General features: G+C 33.1%; 2 protein-coding genes across 3 annotated transcripts in view; one reads left to right on the plus strand and one right to left on the minus strand.

Annotated features, from left to right (window-relative positions):
- The window catches only part of LOC129222671 (cholinephosphotransferase 1-like), a 35,045-nt gene extending 24,128 nt beyond the window's left edge, over positions 1 to 10,917 (plus strand). For both annotated transcript variants that reach the window (XM_054857202.1, XM_054857204.1), the window contains exons 9-10: positions 357 to 488; positions 10,689 to 10,917. In XM_054857202.1, the coding sequence (XP_054713177.1) occupies positions 357 to 488; positions 10,689 to 10,907 (351 nt within the window). In that variant the 3' untranslated portion in view covers positions 10,908 to 10,917. The remainder of the gene's footprint in view (positions 1 to 356; positions 489 to 10,688) is intronic.
- An 880-nt stretch (positions 10,918 to 11,797) lies between these two features.
- LOC129222670 (cytosolic non-specific dipeptidase-like) overlaps positions 11,798 to 24,992 on the minus strand; it is a 36,714-nt gene continuing 23,519 nt past the window's right edge. Inside the window, exons 6-12 of the mRNA XM_054857201.1 lie at positions 24,865 to 24,939; positions 23,773 to 23,917; positions 20,053 to 20,152; positions 16,626 to 16,797; positions 15,067 to 15,152; positions 13,496 to 13,662; positions 11,798 to 11,933 (exon numbers count right to left, since the gene is read on the minus strand). Coding sequence (XP_054713176.1) covers positions 11,889 to 11,933; positions 13,496 to 13,662; positions 15,067 to 15,152; positions 16,626 to 16,797; positions 20,053 to 20,152; positions 23,773 to 23,917; positions 24,865 to 24,939 — 790 coding nt within the window. The 3' untranslated portion in view covers positions 11,798 to 11,888. The remainder of the gene's footprint in view (positions 11,934 to 13,495; positions 13,663 to 15,066; positions 15,153 to 16,625; positions 16,798 to 20,052; positions 20,153 to 23,772; positions 23,918 to 24,864; positions 24,940 to 24,992) is intronic.

Genomic DNA, 24,992 nt, shown 5'->3' on the forward strand with positions numbered 1-24,992 from the left:
CCCCATATAAGAATGTGAAAAAAGGAGTTTACTATGGATCTTGGAAGATTTTGCATGAACGAAAAATTCCCTCAGGTGCAATCCTTTTTTCTTAGGAAGTGTAAGAGGGAAGGGTGGAAAGGAAGGGGACTGATGTTGCATCTAGAGAGAGAAACATGTGTCCTTTGTAATCAAGAGGTTTGAACACATTTTATGTTCTTATTTTTATATCGTCTGAGCTGTAGGTAAAAACTTAAATCTATATCATTTTTCTTTGGCAGTGTTAAAAAAAGTTTTAACAAATAAAATGACTGAAACCAATATAATTAATTTTATTGTTCAATTGATGCTTTAATCTTTTTTTTTTTTTAAATTAGATCACAAATGTAACCAGTGCAGACATGGATTTATGGGACAGCAGCTTAATAGCACCTCTTCTTTTGTGTTTGAATACTTATTTGCCTCTATCATATATGTTACCAATTTCTACAGCCCTCCTTTGTGGATTGGTAAGTATTATGAATGTTTTTGAGCAATCACGATTGCTTATTGTTCTCACTTGACTGTTTTGATGTCCTATCATTTTATTTTTCCTCCGCCACCCTCTGCAGCATCACCGTCGACCGGGTCCTCACGATGCTGCTAATATAGCGAAATCCGTCTCCAGGTTGCATCCATGTCCTACACTTACACGCATACATACATGCACGTACACACAAACACATACATACAACTACACACACACAAACACATACAGACACGCATACATACAGACACCTACACATACACAAAACTACACACATATTCATGCCTGCACACAGATACAAACACATATGCCTACACAAATACACATACCCCGACCCCATGCACACAAACGCTCATACACACAACTACCCACACACTCATGCCTGCAGACACACACATGCCTACACACACATACACATACCTCCTGCCCCTACACACAAACACACATACCCCCACACACAAACACACACGCCTACATACACACATACACTCGTGATTGCGAGAAACATAATTTGAATTCAAGATGACAAAATTCAATTTTTTTTTAGCTCTTTGTTAAAAACATAAGTCAATGTTGATTGCCAAAATGCCATTTAACAGGAAAATTCCACTACTGTGCTTTGCAAATTGCCTAGCAAAGTTTTTAGTTCCTCCATATTTTGCAAAATGTTTACAATTTTGTTATCTGAATTTCTTTCAGTAATAATTCAAAAAAGAAAGTTTAAATCTTTTTGAATTGAAGTTCTAGTTTACTATTTGTTGCTTTCAAAATGTAGTTGGGCAAATCCAAACTGATGTTACCTTTTTCGACTGGATCGAAAAACTTGGCCGGCCACAGGCATGTCACGGTTGAGCATTCTTTTATTTCAACATAATAACATGAAATTTCAAAAATGAATGTATTTTGACTGGGGCAGCTAATTTATTGTTGGTCTGTTGTGGATCAAATGTTAGTCTGTGATGCATGCAAAATGCTTTTATTGAATGGTTCTGAACAAATTTTATTAGAAAAAATTACTTCTGCATCCCTTTTGCATTAAATGTATTGTTTCCATAAAGAATTATCTGTTGTTTTGTATGTTATAGGCATAAATAAAGGTATGCCGAAACAATGGTAAACTGGGTTAGTCTGTTACTGGGACCTTTTATTGCTTATGTTTTAATGACAGTAGATATATTACAGAAATAAACTACCATCACTTTAATTCTGCTATCATATACAGTATTTAACCACAAGTTGAATGAATATTTAAATTTTTTAAAAGCAACACGGGCATTTTTCCTTCTGTGACTGTTAGCTTGTCACAGTGGAATTGCCCAGTTGCTTTCTTAATGTGTGTGTTAATTGTATTTATACATATTCATTTTTGATTTTTTTTGCAATACTGTCAGCCCCACTGAAATGAATATTGTAGAATTCGAAAATATCATAATATTTTCGAAAATATCTGATATTTTGATACATATCGGATATTGATATATATCCTATATTTTCAATCTGCATTAATTAAAGTTTTCAAAATAGTAAATGCATCCTCAAATCAGTCTATTTTCTTATATTATAATTACAATATGTGTACTTAAAATTCATGTTTCTTTCATTATTTATATCTAATATTTCATTTTGCATTTTTATCAATTTTATTGGAGTTATTTAGCATTAGCTGTTTTACTCATTTTTCTTCTGTTAACTATTTTTACACCGTTATATGATTCGGAAATAAAATATATGCATTAGTCGTTGCAGTCATAAGACCTTTTTTTCTGAGCAATTTTAATATTTAATTAGACACTTTTAATATGAATTAAAGTTGTTACATTACTAATAATTTTATGAATATAAAATAAAAAGGAATATTATATCACTTTGTTATATTACTGATGTATTAATAAATCATAAAAATATTGTACATAACGTTTTGGTTATTTTTTATAATAAATGAATAACTTTACTATGATTAATTTAATTTTTACATTGAAAATACCGTAGTTGAAAAAATAAATATCTATAATATCAAATTTTCAAAATAAATATCGGATATGTATCATGATATATATTGACGAACCCTGGTTCCAACATATAATATTCAATTAAGTGGGAAAATATTTTTTACTTTGTCATCTTGATAACACTTGCCTAAAAACAAAATAAATTAGTAGATATTTAAAGAATTAATAAATGTTAATGATAGAATTTTTTTGAAAGAAACTTAATAAACAACAAAATAATGTAATAATTATTTATATAGTAGGAATATATAAAAATTAAAAAAATGTAAGTAACTTGGAACTGAGGACTAATTTATCAACAGAGAATATATCCATTTTCCTAAAATGTTCAGGTTGTGGGGAAAAAAAAAAAAAAAAAAAAAAAAAAAAAACGAATTAGGGTAAGAGAAAAATAGTTTTCATCATCTTTTCTGTGTGCAGAATTGAGCACAACAAATCATAGCCTGATTGAAAAGCCATAGCTCTGTGCAAGGTAAATTGGATAAAAATGAAACAACGTTTAAAAGCACAGAAAAGAAAAAAACTTTATAAAAACGCAGACATGTTTCGGAGGCAATAGCCTCCTTCCTCAGTGCGAAATGTACAAATGGATAAATCAAGGTCGTGGGAAAGTTTAAATTGCGTAACCAGAAAAACATTGACCAATCAGCTATCAGCGAGTGCTGAGGCAAAATATGACGTATTCTAACATGTAAGATTGAATAAGATTGGAGAAAAATGCGGAACAGCAAAAGACTCATTGCAAAGATTATTTAAGTTTTTATTACTGTAAAAGGATTCTAGAAAATCTAATTCACCTACTGTTGTAGGTCTGCAAATGATCTTGGCTTCCGAAAAGAGAAAATTGTGCTCTGTGTCCCAACAATGTTTAGCCATTGAAGATTTGTTCAGTTCCTGTTTTTTGACGTGGTTTTCATGTTCTTTCAAACGAAATTTAAGTGAACGCCTTGTCTGTCCCACGTAACCGATATTACATTGACAAGGAATGTGATATATGCCCCACTGATCAAGTGGTTGGATTGGGTCCTTCAGTTTGGAAAAAGAAAGTTTATTTATGGGTCTGTAAATTACACGAAAGTCAAATTTACTAAGAATTCTAGAAATACAAAAAGAAATATTTGGATAAAACGGTAAAACCACAAAATTTGTTGAAGAAAAACTACGTATGTTGGAGGTTTTATTCCGGGTTGAAAGTTTGCAAAAAGCCCTGTCGATGACCTGAAGAGGATAACCCCTGTCTAGAGCCACGGCTTTCAAAAAATTGAGTTCATTGTTGAGAAGGGTCTGATCAGAACATATGGAGAGGGCTCGGTTGACAAAAGTATAAAAAGCAGACATTTTTTGCTTCCTAGGGTGGCATGAACGAGAGTGTGGGGGAAGACAGACAGCAAATGGTTTTCGGTAAACGGTAGTAGAAAACTTATTATTGTTCTTCGAGATTAAAACATCCAAAAAGGTCAAAGAATTATTGTTTTCAATCTCAGCAGTAAACTGAATATTAGAATCGACGGAGTTAATTAGATCAATGATAGACAGAACAAAATCAACAGTGCAATCTAAGAGGGTGAAAGTGTCATCAACATATCTAAGCCAGAGTGGAAAGTCAAATAACTGAAACAATTTCTGTTGAAAAAAGTCCATGTAGATTTCACTGAGGATGGGACTCAAAGGGTTGCCCATAGCAAGGCCGTCAGTTTGTTGGTAAAAAGTACTCTCAAAAATAAAGGTTGAATGTTTAAGACAAATTTCAGTCAAATTTACAAGTTCGGAAATTTCGTGTTGGGTGTGATGGAATTCCCGGAGTCTTGTTTCAAGACACCGTAAAGCTCCAATAACAGGTACATTGGTAAAAAGAGATTTAACATGAAAAAAAAACATAAGTAAATTATTGGGTTTGAACTTACAAAGAATATTAACAAAATCAACAGAATTTTTGACAGAATGTGTGTTGGAGTCCAGTAATGGGGCAAACCTAGAAGTGAGAAATTTGGCCAGTCCATAAGAAGCAGTGCCTATGTTGGAAACAATAGGTCTTAAAGGTACTCCGATCTTATGGACTTGAGGCGGAGCGTAAAATCTAGCACAGTGCGAAACCGAAGGGATTAAATTAAAGCAGTTATAAAAAAAACTTACTTGTTTTTATGGCCCTGCAGACGGTTTTTAATTCATTCGGCGAGGGATCTTGTTTTAACTAGGTGTAAGGACCAACGCGGAGTAGTTTGTTGACTCCGGAAACGGACCTTTAAGACCTATTGTTTCCAACATAGGCACCGCTTCTTATGGACTGGCCAAATTTCTCACTTCTAGGTTTGTCCCATTACTGGACTCCAACACACTTTCTGTCAAAAATTCTGTTGATTTTGTTAATATTCTTTGTAAGTTCAAACCCAATAATTTACTTATGGTTTCTTTTGATGTTAAATCTCTTTTTACCAATGTACCTGTTATTGGAGCTTTACGGTGTCTTGAAACAAGACTCCGGGAATTCCATCACACCCAACACGAAATTTCCGAACTTGTAAATTTGACTGAAGTTTGTCTTAAACATTCAACCTTTATTTTTAAGAGTACTTTTTACCAACAAACTGACGGCCTTGCTATGGGCAACCCATCCTCAGTGAAATCTACATGGACTTTTTTCAACAGAAATTGTTTCAGTTATTTGACTTTCCACTCTGGCTTAGATATGATGACACTTTCACCCTCTTAGATTGCACTGTTGATTTTGTTCCGTCTATCATTGATCTAATTAACTCCGTCGATTCTAATATTCAGTTTACTGCTGAGATTGAAAACAATAATTCTTTGCCCTTTTTGGATGTTTTAATCTCGAAGAACCATAATAAGTTTTCTACTACCGTTTACCAAAAACCATTTGCTGTCTGTCTTCCCCCACACTCTCGTTCATGCCACCCGAGGAAGCAAAAAATGTCTGCTTGACTGCTGAAGCAAAATACTTTTGTCAATCGAGCCATCTCCATATGTTCTGATCAGACCCTTCTCAACAATGAACTCAATTTTTTGAAAGCCGTGGCTCTGGACAGGGGTTATCCTCTTCAGGTCATCGACAGGGCTTTTTGCAAACTTTCAACCCGGAATAAAACCTCCAACATACGTAGTTTTTCTTCAACAAATTTTGTGGTTTTGCCGTTTTATCCAAATATTTCTTTTTGTATTTCTAGAATTCTTAGTAAATTTGACTTTCGCGTAATTTACAGACCCATAAATAAACTTTCTTTTTCCAAACTGAAGGACCCAATCCAACCACTTGATCAGTGGGCATATATCACATTCCTTGTCAATGTAATATCGGTTACGTGGGACAGACAAGGCGTTCACTTAAATTTCGTTTGAAAGAACATGAAAACCACGTTAAAAAACAGGAACTGAACAAATCTTCCAATTGCTAAACATTGTTGGGACACAGGGCACAATTTTCTCCTTTCGGAAGCCAAGATCATTTGCAGACCTACAACAGTAGGTGAATTAGATTTTCTAGAATCCTTTTACAGTCATAAAAACTTAAATAATCTTTGCAATGAGTCTTTTGCTGTTCTGCATTTTTCTCCAATCTTATTCAATCTTACATGTTAGAATATGTCATATTTTGCCTCAGCACTCGCTGATAGCTGATTGGTCAATGTTTTTCCGGTTACGCAATTTAAACTTTCCCACGACCTTGATTTCTGCACCCCTGCATCTGAGCTCTACAGGGGTCAAAATGGTTAGTGGTTTGGTTTTAGAGGCTTCAGAATCAAAAAACTAAGTTGGAATGGGGGGCATAGTTTTAGGAGCAGAATTCGAAAGGGTATTAACTATTTGGATTTTAGTAGAAACGGAAATAGGGTGGCTAATAAGAGAAAAGATTTTAACAGTTGGAATTCAAATAATCATGCAGCATTAAATAAAAGTAAGATGGGCTTACTTAAGGTTTTTTATACAAATGCTCGTAGTATTAGGAACAAGATGGAAAAATTGAAAAGCATAATTATAGATGAGAGGTTGGATATTATTGGAGTTACTGAGACATGGGCTACCAAAAGTGATAATGATTTATTATCTATTGCTGGGTATAATTTGTTTAGACAAGATAGAGTAGGTAAAAGAGGTGGTGGGGTTTTATTTTATGTCAGAGACACTTTAACTTGCAATGAATTGGTAATTAATGATAAACCTAATGAGATCGATATGATTTGGCTGGAGTTGATGAGCAATAAGGGAAATAAACTACGTTTAGGGAACATTTATAGGCCACCCAACTTAAGCCAGGTCAAGATGAACAGATGTTTAGTATTATTAGTGACATTTCAAGCAAGGGGTCAGTCATCATAATGGGAGATTTTAATTTTCCAGGAATTGATTGGAATAATTTTTACCATAGTAATAGCAGAGAAGAGGAATTTTTGAAAGTAATTGGTGACTTTTTTAGATCAAATTGTAACTCAGGATACTCGACAGGACGTGATTTTGGATCTAGTTTTCTGTGATATGGAAAGTTCTGTTCAGGAGTTATGTGTAGGGGAACACATTGGAGACGGTGACCACAACAGTATTAGGTTTGGGATTAAATTTGATACGCACAAAGTAGACAATTTTAGATTTGTGCCCAATTTCAGAAATACTGATTTTGTGGCACTTAGGCAGAGTTTGAAAGCAGTTTTTTCTTCTGGATTGGACAATAGCGATGTGAATCTTCAGTGGGCAGAGTTTAAGGAAAAGCTAGTGAAAACGGTTGGGGATCATGTTCCTTTTAGGAGAAAGGGTGTCAACACTAAAATTTGGCCAATGTGGTTCTCCAGGGAAACTAAAAACGCTCTAAATTACAAGCAAGCTGCTTTTCATAGGTTTAAAGAAACTGGTCACAGTGCAGATAGGCTCCAATATTGTAAGGCAAGGCGTAAATTTAAGTATTTGGTACGGATTCAGAAAAGAGAGTTGGAGCAAAGACTGGCAGATAACATAAATAGGAATCCCAAGAGGTTTTTTGCAAACGCTAATTCGGGGAAAGTTCGAAATAGTCATATTGGGCCACTGGTTGATGAGCACGGAATTTTAATTCAGGACGATAGTGATATTGCTAATGTTCTTAATAACTTTTTTTCGAGTGTTTTTAACGATAACTGTATCTCAACAGTTGACACCAACAAGACACAAGCTATAGTACAGCTTGAGAACTTTGTATTTTCCAGGGATGACGTTTTACGTCATTTGAAAAAAATTAAAGAGACTAAGGCTCCGGGACCTGATAATATTTATCCAAAAATTTTAGCTGAATGTGCGGAGGAATTAGCAGATGTGATTGCAAATATTTTCAATGCGTCTTATAACTCGGGGACAGTGCCAGAGGACTGGAAGCTGGCTAACATTACACCGCTCTTCAAGAAAGGGTCTAAAGGGAGTGCAGGAAATTATAGACCTGTGAGTCTAACTTCGGTGGTTTGCAAAATTTTTGAAACATTGATAAAAATTAAGATAGTAAATTTTTTAGAGACTAATAATCTATTGACTAGTTTTCAGTAGAGTTTCAGGAAAAGTAAATCTTGTGCAACTAATTTATTACATTTCTATGACAAAGTTACCATGGCTTTGGACAATAAGAAGCCTGTAGATGTTGTTTACATTGATTTTCAAAAAGCTTTCGATAAGGTACTGCATGTTGCTCTACTTAGCAAATTAGCTGATATAGGAATAGGAGGGAAAACTTTCATTTGGGTAAAAAACTGGCTGACCGGAAGGAAACAAAGGGTAGTCGTAAGGGGAAATTACTCTAATTGGAGTGAGGTTTTAAGCAGGGTTCCTCAAGGATCAGTGTTAGGGCCTGTTTTGTTCATTGTTTTTATGAACAATATTCACAAAAATATTTCTGGGAACATGTATTGTTTTGCTGATGATGTGAAAGTTATGGGGACTGTAGAAAATGAAAAACAAGCAAATCAGCTGCAAGAGGATCTAGATCATATTACGGAGTGGGCTGATAAATGGGGTATGGCTGTTAATGTTGGGAAATGTCAAGTGCTACATTTAGGGCATGGAAATAAGTATACAAGTTATTATTTGCAAGGTTCAGTCATTAGTCAGGCAGACAAAGTTACTGATCTGGGGGTCTTAATAAGTCAGGATTTAAAGTTTAGCCAACAGTGCAGCATTGCTAGTAACAAGGCCAATAAGATGCTTGGGTTTATCAATAGATCTATTTCAAACAAATCTAAAGAAGTTTTTCTGCCGTTATATAGAAGTTTGGTAAAACCTCATTCTGAGTATGCTGTTCAGTTTTGGTCTCCTTATCTTAAGAAAGACATTAATGTATTGGAAAGGGTTCAAAGGCGAGCTACAAGGCTAATAAATGGACTTTCTCACTTAGACTATGATTCCAGGCTTAGAAGGTTAAAAATGTACAGTCTTGAGCAAAGAAGAGACCGAGGGGACATGATTCAGTTTAAATTTATTAAAATGAAAGATGTTACGGGGCTGAAGTTTAGCACTGAAAACAGGACAAGGGGTCATTGTTTTAAGCTATTTAAATCTCAGGCTAACATGGATATTAGGAAAAATTATTATAGCAGAGTAGTGGAACCTTGGAACAGTTTACCGGAAGGGGTGGTAATGAGCAAGGGAGTAGATAGTTTTAAGAGGGCCATTGATCTTCACTGGGGATTGTAAATTGACTAGGACCAGTCTAGCTGGGCCCAGAGCCTGTTGCTGGTCGCCACTTTTGTATTTGTATTTGATTTATTCATTTGTACATTTCGCACTGAGGAAGGAGGCTATTGCCTCCGAAACATGTCTGCGTTTTTATAAAGTTTTATCTTTTCTGTGCTTTTAAACGTTGTTTCATTTTTATCCAAATCATAGCCTGGATTAAAAATTGTTTGTGCAAAAAAAAAAAAAAAAATGCCATCTTTATTTTGGCAATATGCCCTTTTGAAGGAAAACCTGAATTTTGAAAATTCCGATTCCACATATACCCTAAATATTTCACCTTCTCTTATCAAAGCACTTGAACAAAAAACTAGTGGATTCAAATTTGAAGATTTTGAATATGTGTTCTTTTGAATCTAAAAGTTTTCTTACTACAGATTTATTTAAGATATGACCCCTTTTGTTCAAAATAAAATGTGCAGAGGACTGATTTGTTACTTTTTGATCTAAAAGTCAAACTTGATCCTTAAATAAAATAGGATTTGCCCTGATTGGACTTCTTGAGAGTAGGTGATTTTAGAAAGGAAAGATTTAGAAAATGTCATAAAGTTTTTCTAAACATTGGAATTGTTCCCTTTTGTTAAATTACTCCTCAATTTAAATTACAAAATCTTCGTTTTGGCATCCCTTTTTCTACAGTTCTCTTTGAAAAATTCCATAATAGGGGGTTGCTAGCAGTGTTTTAGGAACATTTTTGCATCTCCTTTTTCAAACCATATAAAAAATTATAATCTCCCTGCTTAGATTTTCAAACTGCCAATTATTCCCTGGTCAAAAAACTTCCTTTTAGTAGTTGGTCCTTAACAAAAACCTTAATGGAACCCTCTGCTATATGATCCTAACAGTGCCCCCCTCCCTCCAAAAAAATCAGTTTTGTCATTTTATGTTTTTAAATTTCTTTTTTTAATGCATTAAAATTTTTTCTTAGCAAAAATATTTAGAAACTAGCTGCATTGCCCGGTGTTGCACGGTCTAACCCAAAAATGGTGTCGAGTGCCGCATGTTCAGAAATTAGGCTTTTCTAAAAATGTCCCATCAATTTTTAGAAAAGAGCAAACTAACTCATAATTTAAATCAATTGACATTGAAAAATATAACATCAGTTAAGGTCAGAAAGTTTACTTTATGTAAAATTTTTAAAAAAAGTAAAAGTTATAGCCTTAACTTGTGTTATACAAATTGATGCCATGCAAATGGCAAATAAATAGCATTGGTTTATTTTTTTTTTTTAAATTCCTGAGAAATTCCCCATAAGTTGCGCAGAGGGAACCCTTCTGGCTACTATTTGGCTTACTTTCGGTCTACTTTTCCTATAAAGTATAAATAGTCCCGATATAGCGCATGGTTTAGAAAAACTTTTCTATGAAAACCTACAAAGGGAAACTTTCATTCAAAACTTATAATCCACTTAATCCCTTAGCTTTTCACTGTCTAACATTACGCTGTTAGTAATTGCATCATTCTCCTTTCTTTAGGTTTACAACTTAATGGACGTTGCACGTTATTTCACTTACGTAAGTTGGGACTTAAGAGATGCTTTAGACATCTGGATCTTCACCCTTAAATACTTACCTGGACATCCAAAATGTCGAAATGGCAATAATGGTGTGTATATAAATGGACTAAATAACAATGAAGTGCTTTCTTCAGCTCCAAAATTAGTGGCAGAAACGGGAGCTCAGAAGCTAAAATGAAGTGCAATATTCTCGCGAACAATAAATGCATTTGATATGTGTTCATACATTACAGTAATCTGTAGCAAGTTTTGACCCATGCAAGGTCTTTTTTTCGTGGAGTAGTCGTCTCGAGAACAATGCAGTATTACTCTTGAGAAATTAGAATCTCCTAATTTATATGAAATTCACCTATCATTGCTTAAAATATTTTACATTCCTTGAACGGGGAAAACTTGTAATTTGTTTTTAAAAAAGCAAATTAGTTTATTCTGCATCAGAATGATATTATCTTTTGTGCAATATGCATTTAGTAACCAAAAAGACGAACTCTGAGAGACTTTTATTATGGGGCATTTTGAAAATGAATGAACTAAAAAAGTAGTTTTGTCTTTCTAGTTTCACAATTGGCATTTGATACTTCAAATGTGGTGCAAATATCGAGCCTATTGTGTGTACTTAATTGCTGCTATATTTAAAATTCAGTGTAGCCTGTGATTATAGTGTGATTTGTTTGTTAAAACCAGAACTGTTATCTCTTATAATTTGGACTTTGAAATTTCTTATAAATTTCATTCTAATTTTTGTTGTGACTAAATGGATATTGATGAACTGTGTAAACAGCACCTATGCAAATGCATTGCAGTTTTTCAAAAAGGTGACTTCTTTTTCGAAAACTGACTTTTAATATAATTAAAATATATATTAAATATTATTATTTAATATAATGATCAAAATAGAGTTTATTTTTGTTCTTTCAGTCAGTTTTAAATGTTGATAATTGTTAAAAATAAAATCAAAGGAAATATCATGACTAGCAAAAAATTTTTTATAAAATTTTAAAAATATTTATTGTAAAAATAGTCACAAGTTCTTAAGAGTCTTGAAAAGAGACTCTGAAATAAATATACAATTTTTATTTTAACAATCATAAGTTATTCAATGAATGAACAAATGTTGTAGGCTGTAATCTTGCATGTGTACATATACATTTACGTAGAATCATACTTGGGACACTTCATGTAAATATGCTGCCAATACTTTTGTCTGGAAAAGAAATGTAATTAAAATTTGCAATTTCAATAAAGATCATGTATTGTTTTATATTCATTTAAACAACAATCAAGTTGGATAATTAATTTTCACAACTAATAACACTACCCAACACTAAAAATGCATCTGGCTCATATATAGTTATTTTATTTTCAAAATACTTTGTAAGTAACTAAAATTAAAAGGGCATTGTTTTATGAGCTTCATTAAACTATCTATTGCAAATATTTTTCTTCTCTACAGTTTCCTTAGAATGAACTAACTGGCTGAATTGCTTCCACTATGACAGAGCTCCATATCGCATGGCTCTTACGTCTATTTTTAAAAGTCAAAATTCAATGAAATCAGTACTATATGATTTTTTATAGCTTCAAGTATCGAGATCCACTCCAACTTTATGTTTCAGAACAGATGAGAATGAGACACATGGTTTTGGCTCATGCATACATGTGATTGATAAAAAAAAAAAAAAAACGGACAGTGTTTGGAACCTGAAGATTGAAAATCGTGGGATGCTGCTGGTGGAAAAAAGCTTTCAGTTTATCATTTGTTCAACTCAAAGAAAACAAACATGTGTTAAAAGAATCAGTTTTTTCATCACCAGACAGACTACTTATTAGGAACTGTCTTCTTGGTTTATTTTTTATTACAGGTTGTTTAAATATTTACTACCCCCTTTTCTTTTTATGGAGCACAAGTCACATGTATGTTTTCCTACTTCAATTTTAATGAAAATAAAAATTTATTTTCTTTGTAACAAAACTTAAAAATTGTAGCAGGCGTAAGCTAATTAACAGCATATTTGGAAGCATCTGCTATATTTTCATTGTTTCCTAAAGTATGAACAATTTAAAGCATATTGAACAAAAATACCAAAGTTTTTTTTATTTTAATTCCTGTATTTATTTTCTAAAAAAAATAAATAAAAAATCAAATAACCATAAAAGTGGAACTCAGTGAAACTGAATATTGAAATTCTGCCAATTAGTGGAAAAATCACGTGTACTCATAACTATAGTTTTAATGAAATTTCACCTAACTTACAGAACTTAAGTATCAAAGAAACTCACTGAAATTTGAAATGAAAATATTGAGCACGGGATGAGATATGTAGAAAAGAAATTAATTTTTAACTGTACTATCATTAATTTTGATCTACACAAAAAACTAACTTTAGGGCTAAAATACTTGAGCCTTCAAACAAACAATTTTCATCTTCCAAAATCTAAAATTAATATTTTTTTCAAAAACTTAAAAGGTTAATTTCACTATTATATCAGTAACATAAATATGGCACTGTGTCTTCACTTGGTTTTAATTTGAATACATGATATTTTATGCTAACATTTATAATGTACATTATGTTAATAATATAAGAGAAATTAAGTGAATTATAATAATTTAATATTTTAAAGAACACAATGTTTAAGAACACAAAAATGCTCAAACCTCATCAAAATAAAACTGACTTGAAATTAAAAACGTGACAAAGATATTTTCACCTCTTTAAAATCTTACAAAATTAAGCATTCAAAAAACCAAAATAAATTAGTTACCCCTTCAATGTAATTATAAACATCAATCTTCTCATTTTGGGAATGAGCACCATCATCACTAGCTCCAATAGGAAGAAGCATTACACCTTTGCCTGTAGCCTCCTGGAAAGTAAGTGTGACAGGAATGCTTCCTCCTTCTCTGATTAAATCAGGCTCCACTCCAAACACTGTCAAGATGAAATTAAAAGTTCATCAAGTAGGCAGCCACATTTATCCCCTAGCGGCATTGTGGCTTTTTTAAAAAAAATTTCAGTCAACTGACGGTGCTTTCAACAATTGGCTTAAAAACTAATTAAAAAAAAAAAAAAAAATTGATGGCCTCAAAATAAGCCACCATGCCTCAAAGAGTTAAAATGGGTATTGATTTTTTTTTTTTACATAACATTGCGATTTACTTACTACACGGCTGAAAATAATGTTGAACAGGGGATATTTTACTTGACATAGAGAAAAAATGTGTACAAGGAAATAGAACTGAACAATCCAAAAGTTCCTCTCAAAAGTTAAGGTATGAAAAAAATATTGAAAGCACCCCTTAGAATGATTTTTTTAGGGGAGAAGGAAACAGTATAAAGAATCATCTCAAAAACAAATACTTCACAAAATTAGTACAATTTCTTAGCGTAAAATATTTTCTCAAGTGCCTACATCTTTTTCTTATCTATTATTTAATGAGTTTTACTGCTTCCTCTAATTTTTCAGTTTTGTGTTACTACGTTTAGTTTTCGCATGAAAAAAACTAAGAAAATTTACAAAATTGATATTAGAATAACTTCAGACTTTCAGAATAATTGAAACATTTATGAGACCAAAACTAATCAGCATACTCCAAATGAAGTATCAGACTTCAGTACAAAAAGTACAACTTCCTTAAAAATGGTCAAAATAGACTTACTGATAAAACCCAACATTTAGCTGGCTTTGTTATTTGCTGTTCTGCACAGCCAGCTAATCTTAAAGTTCTGACTAAATAAGACACTGAGATCAACAACTGTTTCTTCTTCACCTAGGACTCTTATAAATAATTGCCTGCATACCTATTTCCACAACCTTAATGAAACACTCGATATTTTTCAACATTGAAGAAAATACCCCACTTGGGAATCCAATTGAATTAAAATATTCTTGGAAACTTTCACTTGTTCTTCATTGTCAACAATCCTCATAACTTTTACATCATCAGCAAAAATATTGATATTCTCAAAAAGCATTCCACCAATACCACAAGCAAAAATTATAAAGAAAATCAATTTCAAAGTTTTTTAATGCTAAATTATCTAAAATAAGATCAGTCAATACATTGAGCAGAGGATTGCTTGAATTTTTGTAACATGATTGAAAAAAAAAAGCTTGACATTCCTGCTTGATGTCTCGAAATCAGGGGACGGAAGTGAGGATAACCTTTTCCAGACCTTTAAATTTCTTTGGATCTGCCCCTCTAATTACCAGACTCTAATTTACAAGACGGTTGATAAATACAAATTTAGAAATTTAAAAAGTGCCATGCGAATAGCCAATAAAAACACTTACAAAATCATAAAATATGCAAATTTTAGTTAAGAAATAATTACCTCTTTTCATGGCTCTTCGACCAGCAGTGTAATTAGGATCATGAGGATCACACATCCATGCTTTAGTGCTGTGTCCTAAAATTACACTGAAAAAGATACCAAACACTAAATTTATGAAATACTGGGTGTCCGAAAAGTCCTTGGACATATTTTAAAAAATTATAGAAAAGCACCAAATGATCGTATGAATATGCAGTTTACGCTATTATACTTCACAATTTCAAGATTTTTTATGACGTTGTAAAGAAAAAAGAAGGAAAAAGAAAAAATTATATTAATTTAAATTTTTGGCATCTTGAATTCAAATTATGTTTTTCGCAATCACGAGCGTGTGTATGCGCGTGTGTGTTTGTGTAGGCGCATGTGTGTGGGTGGGTGCATGTGTGTGTAAGTGTATGCATGTGTGTGAGTGAGTGTTGTGTACGTGCATGTGCATGTAGGCGTTCGTGTGTGTGTGTGTAGGCGTTTGTGTGTGTGTGTAGGCGTTTGTGTGTGTGTGTAGGCGTTTGTGTGTGTGTGTGTAGGCGTTTGTGTGTGTGTGTAGGCGTTTGTGTGTGTGTGTAGGCGTTTGTGTGTGTATGTAGGCATGTGTGTTTGTGTCCAGGCATGAGTGTGTGTGTGTAGGAGTGTGTGAAGTTGTGTGTTTGTATGTGTGTGAGCGTGCGTGTGTGTAGGACATGGACGCCTCCGACCAAGAGAAGCGGATAGCTCAGGATCGGGGGACAGCCACGCCTGGAGGACGGCGGGCGGTGGTGCTGCAGAGGCCCCTGGTTTAAGCTGTGAAAGGAACCGTAACATCAAGGACGGTCAAGTGAGAACAACAAGCAATCGTGATTGCTCAAAAAGAAAAGTAATTTTAAATAATTGCTGTTTCGTCACAGTAAGAAAAACAAACGTCATGTGCAAGGTGTTTAATCTTTTCATTAAACAGAAAGCAATACCTTTCATTACCAGAGTTCAACATGTGTATGGTTTGAGGACATGGGACAAACTTGAGTACTGTTCAAATGTGGTTAGAGCAACATACCGTGCACACACTGAACTCTGGGAGTGAAAGGTACAGTGAAACCTGTGTATAACGATACTGTCTACAACAATATGCCTGTCTATTACGATATTTTCCTTGGTCCCAGTAAAATGTCAGCATGAATAATCAAACTGTCTATAACAATACTTTTTTAGGTCCCAACAGTATCGTTGTAGACAGGTTTTACTGTATTGCTTTCTGTTTAATAAAAAGATTAAACACCTTGCATATGACATTTGTTTTTCTTACTATGATCATACAGCGATTACTTATAATTACACTTTTCCTTTTTACCATGTTATAAAAAATTCTTGAAACTGAAGTCTTATGGAGCAAACCGCATAGAAAAACAACAAATTGTTGTATGAATATGTATTTTAAAGATGTGTAAAGGACTTTTCAGACACCCTGTATTTCTCAAAATGTTCAAACATGAATTTTAATATTTTTGAAAACTAAGATTTATATGCAAACATAACTCAAAAATACATTAATAAGTTGTTCATCTAAATAACATTGTAATATATCTTACTTTAGTTTGTTGGGCGATCCTCTAGAAGCATGAAGTTTTTCTAAATGTTTGACCACTGCTTTTTCAATTTGAGATGGATCTTGATTGGGGACAAGACGTATAGAAAATTTACCAATCACTTTACCAGGGATGACGGTCTTGGAACCTTCTCCATAAAATGCACCTTGAATACCTGCACGTATACACAATATCACATGCTTAGCATAAAGACCTTGCTAAAACGCTTGAAAACACATAGCCAATGCAAGAAACGAAAGTGTTTTCATGACTCATAGTACTTTAGTTATCTTATAAAATCAAATTTAAGTAAACATTTTTGCATCAACATTTTCTTTCAGAAAAAAAATCACAATCTCTCTTTTCATGCTTAAGTCTAGCATTTTGTGGCTGCAGGGAATTAAATGGTTATTTTTTTCATTTTATACTTGTAAAAGTATTTGAGAAGATTTTTTCCTTTATTCTCACAAACTCTTGCCTCTTTTATGCCATTTTTTTCAGTCATCTTGGCAAGCTTCATCTCAGTATCTATTTGTCATAGGTGACAGAAAACACTGCGTTAAGCACAAGTTTTATCTGCACTTTTAAATAAAACTGAGCTATTGTTACCAGATGTTTTTTTTTTTTTTTTTTTAAACAGAAATTGCCAAAACAATGTTTTCTGGCCATTTGTGGAAGGGAAATATTGAAAAGAGAAAATTTGAAAAATGCCATATGGAAAGTTAACATTAAACAGCAAGCTCTCATTTTGAACTCAGCTGTATGCTATTTATGTGCTTAACATGACAGAATAGTTTGATATTAACTGTGGGCTTTATATAATAAAATGAGGATACCTTTGCAAGATCCATCAATTTCGTAGTATTACTTAGGAAGTTCTATTTTATAGTCTAATAAGCATCCTGATCTAGACGTGGAAATTTGTGTAACTGAAATGAATTCGAAAATTGATATCTATTTCCAATAGCACAGAAAGGAAAATCTTAGTAATAATTTTTCCTAATTTCCAGGTTAGCCAGAGATTTGAATAGCTTAAAACAATCCCCTCGTCCTGCTTTCCAGGAAAAAATTTAACCTGTTAACTTCTTTCATTTTAATAAATTTAAACAACTAAATCATACCCCCTGTGACCCAATATTGCTTCAGGCTATACATATTTAAGCCTTTTAAGTTTTGTATCATAATCTAAATGTCCCCTTACTAGTCAAGTCGCTCTCCTTTGAACCCTTTCCAATACATAAATATCTTTCCTAAAATAAGGAGGCCAAAACTGAACATCATACTCCAAATGAGGTTTTACTAAACTCTTTTATAAAGGTAGAAGTACCTTCTTAGATTTGTTTGAAATAGATCTATTGATAAACCCAAGCATTATATTGGTTTCATTGAATACAAAATTTCCAAAAATTTAAATTGTTGTAATAACAAAATCCAATACCTAAAAGCTTTAAGAACTATTAAAAAAAAAAACATTTTTTAGGCAGATTAGATCCTTTTTACAGAGTTATCAGGAAAACTGCTCTTCATTCATGATGTGACTCTACCAGTTGATGTATGGATAATGAGCACCAAAGAAAAAGAAATTTCAACAGTCAATAGGGGGCTCATGTTCTGTGCTGCTTTTTTGTTGTCATAATAAAACCTGCATTTCCTTTCTAAAACAGGGAAAATCTTGTTGAATAACTAATGCCAATATTTGGTATTCATTCAACCTATTTGGCTAAAATCTTGGTGCTAATTTTCATGAATTTAGAAATATCAAAGAGAACCGGTCCCCAGAAGAGATGAGTTCAGGCTTGTTTTTGCTGGTGCCTGAAAGCTTTTAATTCAAGTTGGAGTTTAGTTGTCTTTGACGAAAAGCGAGACCACCTGAGCCCAAGTGATACTATCTTTTGTTAAAAATCGGGTTTGAGATGAATATATGAGTAATTTCATACCAATAAGATCGGGTCTAATAATATTTCATCTTTCAGTTTTTAACAAAGAATATTTCATTAAAATTTTCTCAAAATGCTCCAGTTCAGACCTCTTACAATATGATACATTTTAATAGCAATAGTAAAACAAATATATCATAAATGGATGCTCATTGAATATCTATTTTTTCTCATTTTCAAATTTCTCATATAAAAAACACAAACACCAGTTAAAACATTGGAATATTTTTTTATAAAATAATGAAAGTTTTTTACATAAATACAGAAAAGGAAGTTGCAGTTAAATTTTATGCGAGATCCTACCAAGGTGTTTTAAGTTTAATGCACCCTTTCACACAACAGTGAAATAAAATTTTAATAATACCATTTGTGATTCAAATACATTCTTGTTAACTATTTCGATCATATCTCAAAACACTCTTCAAAGATTAGATCACCCCCTCAACATGTTTCAAGTTTAATGTGCACTTTAACAATATGATGAAATAAATCTTGAAAAATTCTGTTTGCAATACAAATATAAATTATCATTACCCGTGTTTTGCTGATATTTAAAAATGCGCTTCAAGAGGATTTTGCCGAACATGAACTGGTATGACTTTTAGCATGCCAAGAAAATCTACTTGGTCCAGATAAGCTTTTGCATTTTATAATGTATTCACAAGAGGTGCACAGAATTTACTGCAATTTTAAGTTGAATTTCAAATTTAACATTTCCCAACAGTACTTCCATATCAAAACTTATTTTGTAACGAATATCTTTATTTTTATTCATGCTGAAAAGCAAGTACAAAATATATTAAGGCGATTTAAAGTTTGGAGTAAACAATGAATGTTCACATAAGATCAGCAAAAAATCATTAAAATGAAAAAGAAAGCTAATATAGCCTTCAAAAATAACCAGTTCTAATGTTAAACAGCAAATGCATTTGGATTATCAACTTTCTGTGATAACTCATCAAAATCCTGAACAATTCTATAAGTAGTCACCTTTCATTCCCACATCCAAAGAAAGACATTTTAAGTTGAATTATAAAAAGGTCTTTGAAATCAAAGGAATAGATACTTAAATTATGTCTAATTATTAAAAAGTTCATATGATTTTATTGTGTTAAATTACTTTAGAATGGGCTTAGTTCAGAATTGATTGAAAATTATACCAAGAAAATAAGCATAAGTGTTACCTAGTAAAACATAAGAATATTCTACAAGTAAAGTAAATGAATTTTTGAGTTTTTCTGAAATTTAGGTTTATTGTAGTTTTGGTACAAAGAAAAGTGATTTTGAAATGTTAACTTTCTTATTAAGAGTCAAAATTTTAATATGCAAGGTCATTTCTTACCTAACACAATTGTCAATATTTGTTAAAATATTTAACTTACCACAAGAGTGCTTAAATTGTAAGAGCATTGTAACACTTCAGTTTATTTTCCGTCATAATGTGAATAAAAGAAATTTTATACAACTAAGGAAAAAATGTATTTAATACAAACCATGTAATGAGAGAGAAGGAAAACGCCATCTTCTCATAAGGGTTTTCTTCTTGTCTGGACGAACCAACTTGTTACATCCTATATCGCAACGGAACTCTTCCTATTTAAGTATTTAAAAAACATTTCTTAAAACTCTAAAAGAAAATAAAATTAAATTCATACAAATGTATAAATTTTGTGCATATATACAAAAAGTTAATCTTTGAAAAAATATATATGAGCAGGTAGATGCCAATTGGCAATATGGAACATTATGTTTGATTTTCCAACTATTTAAAAAAAAAATACGTTGGCGTGTGTTAGCTGAGAGACCAACTAATGTAGAATGGTCGATCCAGGAGAAATGAAAAAAGAAAACTCAATTTAAATTTAAATAACAATTTATTCAAAACTAGTGTAAATAGGAAAAACAAACATTCAACATTTATAAATCAAATCCCTATAAACAAATTAAACAATATTTCCCCCCAACAAACATCACCAAGAAATATCACACATTTGTTTTCTCTAAATATCAGTTCTAAAACATCCTTAATAAACCCACCCTAAACACAATGCCACATTGTTGGTACCGTCCAGGAAAAACTATTGAAAAGTTCATACCACTGGGAGTCCACACACAAATACTTGGCACACAAAACACGAAGGCTACATCTACTTGTAAGATTCTACTTTTACTTCATTTAAAAAAAAATCAAAGAGACTAAGGCTCCGGGACCAGATAATATTTATCCAAAAATTTTAGTTGAATGTGCAGAGAAATTAGCAGATGTGATTGCAAATATTTTCAATGCGTCTTATAACTCGGGGACAGTGCCAGAGGACTGGAAGCTGGCTAACATTACACCGCTCTTCAAGAAAGGGTCTAAAGGGAGTGCAGGAAATTATAGACCTGTGAGTCTAACTTCGGTGGTTTGCAAAATTTTTGAAACATTGATAAAAATTAAGATAGTAAATTTTTTAGAGACTAATAATCTATTGACTAGTTTTCAGTAGAGTTTCAGGAAAAGTAAATCTTGTGCAACTAATTTATTACATTTCTATGACAAAGTTACCATGGCTTTGGACAATAAGAAGCCTGTAGATGTTGTTTACATTGATCAACATTACATCTTCAGTGGGGATTGTAAATTGACTAGGACCAGTCTAGCTGGGCCCAGAGCCTGTTGCTGGTCGTCACTTTTGTATTTGTATAAGATGTACAGCTGAGTTGAAAAAACATCCACTTGAGACCATACCATGTCAATGGTCACTCCATTCCAGGCCCACCCATGCCACAGTAGAGAACTCCTCACCGTATGCAGCACAGGAAATTATTTACCTGGCTTCAAAGCAAAACAGGAAACAATTCAGTAGTAGAGGACACACAGTCTATGACAGGACACTTCACCCTAGTAGAGGACAATGTCTATGAGAGGATGCTTCACTCCACACTGAATCCCGTACCGTGCGACCGGCTTTGAAACCTGATATGAGCCGTATCGGACCTTCCGGCCATGTTAGGCCTAATTCTCAAAACATCAACTCTTTAAACCTAAATTACTGAAAAAAAAATGCCTTCCAAACATAGGGTACTGTTTTAGAACACTTCCTGCACTTTTAGCAGACAAACGTATTTTTATTTTCACATTTCTCAAGAAAAACTTCCACATCCTCTGCGTGGACAAACCAATCCAAGCTCACATGCTCACTTCCAAACAAAACTGACAACTGCAGCCACGGAACTAAACGATAACAGATCGATTGATTGATCAGCTTGCTATTTAAGCAGTCTCAGTTATTCCCTACGCAATGACGTGACATTGTCAAAATTTGCATATGTTGCATCTCACAGCAACTCAACTCAGTTTATCTTGTAACTGTTGCTATTTTTTAAAATTTAATTTCTGCAATGCTATCAGCAAAAAGATCCACAACTCTTGAGGCCTGATGTCACGTTCGCCAATGGGCAAAACACGTGATCAATCTGTTGGGTGTTTAGAAACTTAGGGTGTTTTCACTCACTTGCCGGTTTTAAGACATTTAAAACGGGAATATATTTCTTTGTAGGATAGTTTGAATTTACGAGTAAGTTTAAACATTTTAAAAACTTTCTAGCTTTTTATGAAATTGCTCCAAGAACATTAAAATTAAAGCCTTATGCTAACTTTTGTTTTGTTTGCTAGTACATTTAAACTCACAACAGTATACAGAAGGGAAATAATGATTGTTAAAAAGTACAATACTGAAAAAAGAGAAAAATTAACATAATTTTATTTATTGGAAAAAGCAGCATTGATATTTGTGCAACAATGTAGAATTTGAATAAATTAAAATGTATTTTCTGATTTTACATTAACATTTATTAATATCTAACAATACCACTTTCTGCTTTACTTTATTACCTTCTCATATATAATAACAATTCTTTAATATTCTAAATACAAAAAATATTTAAATGTTAGAAGTTCCTTTCTTCTGCGTTAATGACATTAAAGTCTACAAAAGTCCAAGGTTAAACTCAATTCAAGCACCCAACTTTTAATATGTGGCAAAAAAGAGAGTTGACACACTTTTTGCCGGATCTTTACTTAAACAAGCCATACTTCTTTACTAATAATAAAGCTGAAAGTCAACAGTCTGTCAGGATCTCTGTGACGTGCATAGCACCCAGACCGTTCGGCCAATTTTCATGATATTTGGCACAAAGTTTGTAGCATGGGGGTGTGCACCTTGAAGCGATTTTTTGAAAATTCAATGTGGTTCATTTTCTATTCCAATTTTAAGAACAAAATTATCATAAGATGGACGAGTAAATTACGAAATTATTATAACATGGAACTGTAACATGGGCACAAGCCAATTGGCGAGGTACAAAAGTATCATAACGTGGAACCGTAACATGGTTACAAGCCAATTGGCGAGAAAATTCACCATACATACACTATTTGTAAATATCAGGCCAACCAAAAGACCTTTTAATTTTCCTATTACGGGCAAAGTCGTGCGGGGTACCACTAGTGTTCAATAAAATTTACCAAATGTATATGACACCTCAAAATACTTTGGGTTAAATAATGTAAGTCTAATTCATGTCTTAAGTGCTTCATCAAAGAAAGTTATTGTGTAAAAAATTCATCAAAACCTTAAGAAAAATGTGAGTTAAGTTGGTGGACTTGCATCAATTTTTACTTATCTGCTTCAATGTTCTTAAAACCAGACCTAACAAAATTTTGTCTTCTTTTTCTTTTCCAATTTTTACTGCCACTAAAAGTCCCATGGCTTTCAGTTGTCTTTTTTTGCCCCCCCCCCCCCCCACTTATAAGCCCCAATTGCCGCCATTATTGGTAAAATCGATAAAACGGCAGACAACAAGAACAAGCAAGATGGTGAGTATTGATTTAAACGCAGACAAAATCTAGCAAATCAACAAGATGAACAACAACATCATGGAAAAAAATGGAGAAAATAATTTATTCCAGAGGTTGATGAGCAAAGCCTACAAAGCATCTGCTGGTGGCAGTAAACTGGGGTTAGTGTTACAAAAGCAGGTGACTGAATTCTTTGTTATTACTCAAAAAACAAGAAATTTAATTTTAGTTTGAATGGACTGGTAAAATTTAAATTGCTTAATTTTCTTGGGAATGTACCCAAGAATATGATTCTAAAAGTTTTAAACAGGAGTTACAAATTTAAAAGATAAGAAAAAGGAATGAATAAGAATCAAGAAATATACTGTACCATGTCACAATCAATATTTTCATACAATTTTTCTTCCTCTGGTGTGACAGGTGCAACATCATCCATAACTCCAGGAACTAAAATATTTCCTCTTGCATCTGTTAAAGAATTCATCAAAGCAATGACGTCTGCCATTGCTTCATGGCTAGAACAAGAAAAACAAAACAGAATAAATACCTTAAAATACATCAGAGAAATCAGAAAGCAGTAATAAACAGTTTTACATTCAAGTCAAATGTAACTCATCAATTCTACGTAACCCCTGAAGCCTCTTGGGACCCGTCACAAATGATTTTTCTGGGTCCCCCTTCAATATTGTTTACCCCAATATTTCATGCCTAGTTGTGAAAATATTGGGCCCCCTTCCACTCGGGCTGGGGCCAACAGGTGTACCCTTCTCCCCCCCCCCCCCCCGGCCAGAAGCAGGGTTCATAAGGTTTTAGACGCTATGGCAAAAACCATAGTAAATACTGTGGTCTTTACCGTCCTGTATAAAACCCTTGAATCCAAAAGTGAAATATTAAACAATGTGAGAAAAGTACTTTTTAAATGAAATAACCTTTGCTTCAAATTCAAATGAAAAGTAAGTTTCATTAATAAAAATCATGCTGAATATGAAACATGACATCAAGCAGAGAAAGCACACTTTAATTCAGTTTACTTCCCTTTTAAGCACACATTCCCCGATTAGAGCGACATGCTTCCACCAAATGCAGACAAAAGGGCAAGTTGAACTATAACCACCCAGGATATCAACTTCTAAATGTTTACCATCTGTCTAAGCTGATCACTAAACTACTGCACTAAAAGTTATCCACTAACATAGGTTTCATTGTACTTTATTAATTATGTAAAACAAATTTTAAAGGCAAGAGAAAGAAAGAAAAAAAGATCATATTAAAAACAAGTTTTTGAGATTTGAGGGTCTTTGACAGTTCATTTAGCACATGAGCTACAGTACGCCACCTGACCTCTCAGTTCAATGTTTTTCATTTTATTAATTGCCGACATTTGTAAATAAGTGAATTTTTGATAAGAATTTCAAGGACAATATCGGAGCAAGGAAAATTGTAGCAAACAGCATAAACTTACACAGCACCACCCAAAACACCAGAATGCAGATCTTTGGAGGCACATTCCACTTCAATGAAAAAGTAAGCCAGTCCTCTAAAATAAAGAAAATATAAAAGAAAAGATGAGAAGCGAGTAAAGCATTCACT

Source organism: Uloborus diversus, chromosome 5 (assembly GCF_026930045.1).
Source record: "Uloborus diversus isolate 005 chromosome 5, Udiv.v.3.1, whole genome shotgun sequence".
Classification (NCBI taxonomy): domain Eukaryota; kingdom Metazoa; phylum Arthropoda; class Arachnida; order Araneae; family Uloboridae; genus Uloborus; species Uloborus diversus.